This window comes from Terrapene carolina, unplaced genomic scaffold (genome assembly GCF_002925995.2).
Source record: "Terrapene carolina triunguis isolate 2854851 unplaced genomic scaffold, T_m_triunguis-2.0 Scaffold85, whole genome shotgun sequence".
NCBI classification, from domain to species: domain Eukaryota; kingdom Metazoa; phylum Chordata; order Testudines; family Emydidae; genus Terrapene; species Terrapene triunguis.
In genome coordinates, this window is record NW_020664436.1 from 56,403,868 (window position 1) to 56,413,638 (window position 9,771).

At 41.9% G+C, this 9,771-nt stretch overlaps 1 protein-coding gene across 1 annotated transcript in view; it reads left to right on the forward strand.

Moving 5' to 3' along the window:
• THEMIS (thymocyte selection associated) overlaps positions 1–9,771 on the forward strand; it is a 106,173-nt gene that overhangs the window by 83,665 nt on the left and 12,737 nt on the right. The window contains exon 5 of the mRNA XM_026649849.1: positions 5,398–5,551. Coding sequence (XP_026505634.1) covers positions 5,398–5,551 — 154 coding nt within the window. The remainder of the gene's footprint in view (positions 1–5,397; positions 5,552–9,771) is intronic.

A 9,771-nucleotide genomic window follows, 5' to 3' on the forward strand; every position in this document is an offset into this window, starting at 1 on the left:
CCCCCCCGATTGCCCCCCCAGGACCTTCCTTGCTCCCTGTCCCCTGATTGCCCTCACCCCTATCCACCCCCTGCCCCCTGACAGACCGTGGGACTCCCATGCCACCTCCAACCCCCCCTGCTCCCTGACTGCCCCCTCCAGAGACCCCCTGCCCCTAACCACCCCCCCGGGATCCCACCCCCTATCCAACCCACCCTGCTCCCTGTCCCCTGACTGCCCCCACCCCTTATCCAACCCCCCTGGCCCTGTACCCCTTACCATGAGATGAGGGTCCTAGCCTCCCTGCGGAGCCAAACACTGCCCCGCAGAAGCATGCAGTCCCAGCTCCACAGAGGGAGACAGAGGGGCTCAGGCCAGCTCCACACAGAGTGGGGTCAGGGCTTCAGCCCTGCAACTTTTGCCACTAGGGTGGCTGGGGCTCCAGAGACGGGGACTTCAACCCCACATCTTCTGTCAGGGTCCAGGGCTTCGCCTTCCTGCCCCAGTGTGGCTCCTCCGCCCCCCAGTGCAGTTCCTGCTCGGGTCCGGGCTTCTCCCCTCCCCAGTGCAGCTCCTGCCGGGGTCCCGGCTTCTCCTCCACCCCCACTCCCTCCCCCCACGTGGCTCCAGCCCCGTCTGGGGCTTCTCTTCCCCCACCCCTGCATGGCTCCTGCCGGTATCTGGAGCTTCTCCCACTGCACCCAGCCCTAGCCTAACTGGGCTCCCTTGGGTCACCTGCTGTGGCCGGAGTGGAGCCTGGCTGGCAGGGAGCAGCCATGCATGGGGACGCCATGGCCACCAGCCCAAGAGGTGCGGGGCAGCCGTAGGCAAGCAGGGGCTGGCTGTGCTGCTGCTGATAGCCCCGCACTCCCGCCCACACCTCACCCTAAGGCTTTTTGTGTGTGTGTGAGACTCACTCGGTCCCTGCTGGAGCAGGGAGGCAGGAAGCAGTTGATTTGAGCCTGCCCGGCAAACAGCTGAGGAGGGGAGGAGGGAGGAGCAGCCTTCCCAGCCGGAGCTCAGGGCATTAGGGTGTGTGTGCCGGGGCACACACGGCACACCCCGTGCACACGCCTATGCTTTGAGGATTGTGAAAGGCCCTCTATAACAAAACAAAACCAAAAGATAACTCTAAGTTAGACTGCTCTCTTCCTCTTTTTTTTTTCTTTAAAAATACTTAGCTTTCAGTATTTAGGAAAGTTCAAAAGTGTAGGCTTACAGTCAGTCGGGTTTAGGCTTAGCTATGGGTACGCTGCTGTACTTCTCTGTTGCAGAACCTTTCTTTGCTGCTAGTGTCAATAAACTGCTACTTCTGTTTGGAAAGAGTGAAGTGTCTGTGGATTTCAAAATAATTTCCCAGAATGTTATGGTATTGGTATGGGTTTACTACTGAAAAGGCTATCTGCAGCAATTAAGTGTTTTACAGATGGATATATAGTACTGCATATGCCAAAGCTAAGAAATATCTCTATAGTTTTAGCCTGAGTTTCCGAAGACAGTATAAATGCCACTCCAGGTCTTTAAAGATTGCAGTAAAAGGTTTATGATCTATATCTTATAGCATGTGTGACTCATAATAAATGTACTCCAAAGGTGTAGTGCCATGTCCAGCAGTGATTGCTCCAATAAATGGGTCTTCCTCTGCAATACAGTAATTTGTAACCACATAACAGCTTTACTTTCTGGCTGGAAAGGCCCAGTTTTGTCAAAATGTTTTATGCCACTACATCTTTCCCAACATTTCCAGAAAGCATGACAGTGGTGGGTTTCATATTTATTCCCACATTTTTATATGGCATCATAGGTTTTCTCCTTTTTATTCTGAGCCTTCTTGACATTGTTGAGACTTAAAATAAATGAATACATAAATAAATAATAAAAACAGTAGCTTATACTGGGTACAAATGGGAAAATTTCACAAACATTGCAATGCCTCCAATTACAGAATTCTTATCACACTGGTTTAGAGAGCATCCCCTGCTTATTGTAGCCAATTTTTTTTTTTTTTACTTGTTTTCAGTGGTCACAGCTATTATTTTTGGAACCCTCTCTCTCGCTTAGTCTTTCAATATAAGAACACTTAGGTTATCTGCAGAGCCATTTTTCTGGGTGTCGTATAACTGTAGCTACAGATTCCAGTGAAGAACTGTGCTGTTTCAAGTGTGTGAGATTTATCAAGGGTCTACAATAGTTTTTGGTGGTTTCTTTTAGAAGAGTCCAGGGGTGCTAGGCCTGGCATAATATTACTGCCCATCTCTGCTGATGGCAGCTTTGGGTGGAAATGGCCTAAATAGGAGAGGAAAGGTAGTCTTGTGGTCAAAGCACAGGCTGGAGTGAAGAAATCTTGGTTCTTTTCCCAGTTCTGCCACACACTTCCTGTGTGACACTGAAGTACTATAGTTTCCCCAAGTGTAAAATCAGGGTGGTAATATATGCCCACATCACAGGGATATCAATATGTTTTATTCATTACTGATTTTAAAGCACAATCATTGCTTTGCATTAAAGACAAAGCATTCATAATTTTATTTATTATTATTTATGCAATACTGTTCAGTAGAATAGTAAATGTTTCTGTATGGCTGGGTGCAGGGTAGGCGAGTGTGCACACGTACACTGTGGGCTAAGCTCAGTATGCAGTTGTCAGGCAAAATTTGCTTTGGTCACTTCTAGCCTCCTTTATTATTTCAATGTCTTATATTTCATGCATTACAGATAAGTTATGTGCAAATTTACAACTTCTGAAGAATGCTGCAGCCTCAGTTTGCACTAAAATGATGCATCCCCAGTACTTTGATCCTTGCATTAGCCACCAATAACATTCTGTATTTTCTTTAATATAACACCTCTTACTTCCTGAGGCATTACGTAGTCCCAAGCTACCTTACCTTTATGGCTTTGCATCTTTTCTTCTAAAGGTTGAGTGGTAGTAGAGGTTTTTTGGGCAATTCTTAACTACTGAGGTAAAATTTTCTGGTCACAAGCTTTTAGTTGTTATAATGGTCAGATATGAAATTCCCTCTATTTACTGGTCTGTGATCCTTTTTAACAAATTGCCATAGTCCAAATCCTGAAGATTTTAACTCAGTCCTTCCTGTGGCAGAATGCTCACTGAAGACAACTGGCAATTCCTGGCTCCGTTGAAGTCCAATGGCAAAGCTCCTGTTGGTTTCTGTAGAACCAAGAATTCACCCAATTGGAATTCTTCTTCAGAGATGTCCGAGTAATACTGAATTAGAATGTCAGGATTTGACCCTAGATGTTTAGTGTAGTTATAAGGTGTACTTTTAAGTATTCCGTAAGTCTACTAAATTTGTATATTACAATTAGGGATGCTAGTGTGTTGCAGATTTCAATCTAAACTGAAGTGAAAATCTAATTTGTGTAACCTGGTTTATTCTTAAATGTCTGAGCTCTGTCAATTTTAATGTATTTGCAAAGTGCCTTGGGGAACCATTGCAAAGAAGTGACTCTAAAAGAGCGGTACAGTAGATTGACTGATAAGATTATTGCAAGTGTTAATCATATGCTTCAGAATTGTGGGATTTCCCCCTGCATAGCTATTTTTGATATCAAGACTTGTTTTCAGGTTATTTTGGACAACACAGAATAAAGACTATGAGTGTAACACATTGGGTTAATTACTAGGCTTAACGTATAAAAAAAGGAAATCTAAACAGAAAAGAATAAACGACAAAGATATTTTAAAAATATGTTGTTATTATTCCTGTTAGTTACATGGTATGTTTTCAAGATTTTCTTAATTTTGTAAACACTGAAGAAAAGATTGGTTAAAACTTATTTCTGTGCTGAAATGTCCCCAACCATCTGGGCTCTGAGGACAACCTGCGCATAAATTGATCTCCACTTATTTTTTTCCTTTATCATTCACCTTTAATGTAAACTATACATTTATGGAGGCTGTGACAAGTTTATTGAAAGTTTTGTACATTTCTGTTTTGAAATGTGTTAATTTTTGTCCTAGCTAAAATTTGGACATTTCTTAAAACTTTTATTAATATGGTCAGGACAGACTGGTGTCACATTGGTGATACATGTAGACCTGGTGCAATACAAAGGAGGAAAAAGAGATCTCATTTGTGAAGAAGGGGCCCATTGCTCCATTGTTTGCTGGTGCAAAATGGTAGAGCTCTGTTAACTTCACTGGAGCTATGTCACTATCCACTAGCAGAGAATATGGTTCAGTTATAACAGCATATTTTTCACTGGTTTTTTTCTTCATTGCTGTTAAGAATTTCTTCTGACAATTCTGTCCTTTTTCTAATATGTTCAGCTGTATTTCTCTTTCCACAAATCCCTGAGGTCCTTGTGAATTTTACCACTGCTTCAAGCTTTGCTTGATATCATAGTTCTTTCACAATCACGAACTGTATGGTCCCTTCCAGTCCTAAAATCTATGAATAACATTGTACAAGTTGTACTACACAACCTCAAAACCTTGTATAGAATCTTGTGATTCAGTGAACCCCTGCTGATATATCTTCTAGTGTTTATTTCAGAAAATACAAATATAGGTAAGCCCAAGAAAGTGTTAATTGGTTTTTATCTCTCATTATTTGCTCTGATATTACAATATTTTCATTGTTGTTTCAGTTAGGATTAATTTTACCCGTATGTATGGTACAAGGTTGATCTGATGCAGAACAGCTACACTTTTTGCACAAGTAGATAGATTTTGATCATTAGCTCTTATTCACTAGTTTGCATCTCAGCTGGATGTGCTGTTCTATTTTGAATTGATTGGCATTTCAATTATACATATTTATACTTTATAAAATGGTGACTGTGGTTAGGCAGTACTCACATGCAATTACAATGTAAATACATTGCAGTTATGGTTTTGATAATATGAATAAGTTATCAAAACCATAACTGTAATGTATTTACACTATAATTGTATGTAAGTACTGCTTAACCATAGTCACCATTTTAGAAGTATAAATATATATAATTGAAATGCCAGACATGTGTGTGCGCGTTGTATTTGTCATGTACTGAATTAATTCAATGAGTTTTATTATAAGCAATACAGTAAGAGCAACTGACTAAAAAGAAAGATATTTGAAAAGAAACAGATAAGGAAATCTCTCTCTCTCTCTCTCACACACACACGAGAGAGAGAGAGAGGCTATGAAATATGTCTTAAAGGTAATTTTCTGTACCGAGAATATCTTCTCATTCTAGTCATGTTACTTTGTGGTATACATGCCTCCAAGGCTAGCATTGTAGTAAATGTTATTTATAACTTACTTTGACAAACAGTAGATTCATGTTCCAAATCCACAGAAATGACCTAAAGTATGACTGATGCTCTTCCTTGTCACATCTGTGAAAAGTATCTAGTTTGGACTAACAATGCATACAAGAAATCAATCACACTGTTCTATGTAATTTCAGAATCTCTATGTAGACACCACTAAGAAACTGTGCTCAGATCAAGCTACTGCTGTTTCAGAATTACAAGTTAGTTGTCAAAATGATTTAGTGCACTGGGAGAATGAGGACGACGTGACTGGGACAGCTACATTACTGGACAGCAGTGTGATTAAAGGTCAGTTAAGCTTTATGATTTGAGTTATTAATATAACAGCGTTTAACCTCAGCCCTGATAAATGCTTGATGTGCAGATGTATTTTGCATGATTCAATTGGAACTTGTGGATCAGTCAAAGGAGACAAAATGTGAACCTCTCTTTTCTTCCTGAATAAATGCCATAAGGCAAACTCTCAGTAGCAGCATGGTATTAAACTCAGTTTGACACTGCAGCATGAATATTCAGTGGTTCTCAGGAGCAGGCCTGCGTGAAGAAGATGCTGCATTCATCTACAGTCAATCTTTTTAAAAGACTGATGATTCAGCCCTGTTGGCAAAGCTGAATGAGTGAGTAGTGTAAAAATATTAAGATGTTTCAAGTCATATTTTTATATTTCTAAGAAAAAATTGAACCGAGAAAATTAATTGGCTTTTATTTATTTGTACTTTTTATGTACTGTGTGTTAGGATTTCCCATATATTTTCAACATCTGTTTTAGTGTTCTATTTTTTTTCAGAGCATGTTAAAGCTGAAAAGCTATATGACATGGGGCCTGATCCCAAACCTATGAAATCAATGGAATAACTGTCATTGATTTCAATGGGGTTTGGATCAGGCTCATGGCCCATCTGATGGGTCCACCCATCATCTCTATCCAATAATGGGACTTCCACATGTAGTGTGTTTGCAGGACTGGGCCCTGAATGTCTATCTGCATGCAATCAGTTGAGTAGTTTCTGCTAGTAATATAAAAACGTCCCCATAAAGCTTTTCTTTATTGCCTTGTCATTGAATGTGTGTGACTGCCAACTGTGAAATTCAGGACATTACTTTGAAAACCTTGCATACTGCAACTCCTCCAAAAATAACATAAACAGCTTTCATAACGAGGGATTCATTATTAATGCTCTGAAAGTAATTTGTTTGAGGGGAGAATTTCAAAGGCACAAGAGGCACCTAACTCCTGTTGAAGGATAATAGGAGTTTGTCACCTAACTCCCATTTGTGCTGTCACAATCCAAGGCAGCTGCACCTCTATTCCCTCTTGAAGGTCCAGCAACGGCACCTGCCCTAGGCTTCCAGCTCCTCAGCCATCACCTCTCTTGGGTGGAGACCCCCGTCTCTCTCCTTCCTGACTGGGGTATTTCCAGGCTGCACAGTTCCCTGCCTACACTGCGAATTCCTCAGCAAAGTCAGACTGCCTAAGCAGGCCTGCTTTGTCTTTTCAGAGGTATAAACAGTGTGACATTGCACTCTATATAATTTTATGAAAATATGCTAATGAGTTTAAATATAATGTAACCGGAATATGCTTCATGCAAAAGCTCTCTTGTAAGGTATCAGTACAAAGCTTATAATCTACTGAGTGTGATCATCCTATTTGTATAAATGTACCACTCTTGTATCTGAAACTAGAAATATGAAATATAACTCTGAGGGCCTATTGTAATTATGCAAAGTGTGGGCCATTAATGGTGGTTTGGAATCTTGATGACTCCCATTAACCAGGACAATTGTCTGCAGATGGCTCTGTTTTACCTGTAAGTCTCCCTGTATACGTGTGTGCTGGCAAGTGGGTAATGAAGTCTTACAGTGACATGTGATCATGTCACCTGAACTGGAATCCATCTTTAACCTGGTGCTTTTCCATTAGAAGGAGGGGGTGGGAAACCAGAGAGGGACAAAGGATTCCCACCTTATCCAAAAGATACATAAATGGGTGGAACAGAACAAAGGAGGCAGCCATCATGAGGAATCCCCTAGCGACCACCTGAGCTGGAACAAGGGCTGTACCAGGGGAAAGGATTGTGCCCAGACTAGGAAGGAGTCCAGTCTGTGAAAGAGACTTATTGAAACATCTCTCAGGGTGAGATTTTATGTATACTCAGTTGTATTACTGTAATAGGCTTAGACTTGCGTGTTCTATTTTATTTCATTTGGTAATTCACTTTGTTCTGTCTGTTTTTTGCACAACCTCTGTGAGAGCAAGAGAGAGAGCCTCACGGATGAATGGCAGCTAGAGGTAGACAGGCTTTCTGGACACTGCCAACAGTTAGCGGGACACAGGGTCAGGGATACATTGTGCTCCTAGTTTGAAGCCAGAGTGTCAATGTGGAAAATGCATATAACTTTGTGTAGGGATTGCATGATGCTTTGGGTAATTATTTTATGTTAATCTGTTTAGCAATTATGTTGTATCAAAATCTTGCTGATTCTTTCTTATCTAGCCACCCAGCTAAATCTTTCATTTATCATAGAATGTCAGGGTTGCAAGGGACCTCAAGAGGTCATCTAGTCCACCCCCCTGCTTAAAGTAGGACCAATCCCCAGACAGATTTTTGCCCTATATCCCTAAACGGTCCCCTCAAGGATTGAACTCACAACACTGGCTTTAGCAGGCCAATGCTCAAACCACTGAGCTATCCCTCCCCTTGATGAGAGTGCCTCATCTTGCATCTTCATGACTGCAACATCCTTCTCTCTAGCCTTGACAAATGTAGTCACACCCGGCTCAGATCCATTCAGAATGTTGCTGCAAAGATAATTTTCCTCGCTGGTCACACTGACCCTGCTCCCTCTCTCTTTGATTTCCCTCCACTGGCTCCCCCTTCTCTATGGCATCAAACATAAGCTGCTTGTATTATGCTCAAGGCCCTTCAACTTCAGACCCACCCTACCTATCATCTCTCATTTGCTATCAAGTTGCTGATTCCCACCTCTGATAGGCCCATGATGCTAGCCTCCTCTGCCCACTTGTTAAACAAGCACCTTTGTGCTTTCTCCCATTCTGCCCCTAATGCTTGGGAGGAGCTCCTGTAAACGTCTGCAAAACTACCTCATTATCCTCATTATCCACCTTCAAAAATTGCCTTTGCCATGATGCCTACAAACCTCTGAACAACGGTTAGGCTGCTGGTGTGCTGAGATCTCTGCCTATCATGCTGATTAATATCAACTGATTGTACTTCCCATCAGTCTGTATCTATGTGTTGCGTCTTGTCTTGTACTTAGGTTGTAAACTCCTTGGTGCCATCTTTTTGTTCTGTATTTGTACAGCGCCTAGCATAATGGGGCTCAAGAGTAATGCAAATACTAATGATGCTCTGTGTAGGGATTTCATGATGGACTGGGCAAGGATTTTATGAATTGTTTTAGCAAAGAATAACGCAAGTCATACATTTAAAAAAAACACCTTTATTGAACACACCATGATGCAAAATGAAAACCAGGGCAAAATTTGCAAAAATTCGTTATAGCGCCTCGTAATAGGCATTGTCAATCCAAACTCTCACAAAGCTATGGTTACTGTTCCCAACATTTTTCGAACCCTGCCAGTGTGCCTTTCCTATTTTGAGTCACCGGATTGGGTCCCAGGAGTGGCCCCTCTCTTTCATTTGTTTAATGAAACAAATGTGTCTTGTATAACTTGGCATTCTGGTGAGTGCTGTTAAGATAGGACTGGATCTCCTCTCCCCAGTAGGCAAGGAAGTCCAGGACCACAGCATGGGACCATGTGAAAGTGTGGGGCATGGCTCCTATGACTGGTGTGTGGTATACGACATCAGGTGACACAAGCTGGAATCGCAAAGAGATACAGCTGGCTGCATGACAGCATTTAAAGGAGGAGGTGACACCTTATCAAGGTGTCCCTGAAGCTGTAGAAAGCACACAGGTAAACAGACAGGCTGATCCAGCTGTACAAGCAGAGCAGTGTGGGAGAGCAATGGGAGGACTGACAGAGGTGGACCACTGTGAATTGAAATGGGAATGTGACCACACTTATTGTGTTGTGGGAAAACTCATCCTGCATGCCAGCAAACTCCAAGGTGGGTTCATTAAAGCAGGGAATGAGACATAAAAACGTTTGTCTCTGAACACAAGGCAATTTTCCCTCAAAACACTCAAATGAACTCAAAACACCATGCAAATATAGTAAACTCCTAAGTAACTGAAGCAAAACATACATCTGATGTGGAGCATACCACCCTCTAAGTGAGACGTAGCTGAAGGGCACATCCCTAGGAAATACCAAGGTAAGAATGCAGTTTCCCAGCTAGAGTGATTCATCACTTCAGACAATGAGACACAACCATATGTGAATGGAGTAAACTTGTATTATGGAGGCTACATGCCACATATGGCAGATAATCTGAATTTACTGTGACAACATTTTTTAAAAAGAACAGGAGTACTTGTGGCACCTTAGAGACTAACAAATTTATTAGAGCATAAGCTTT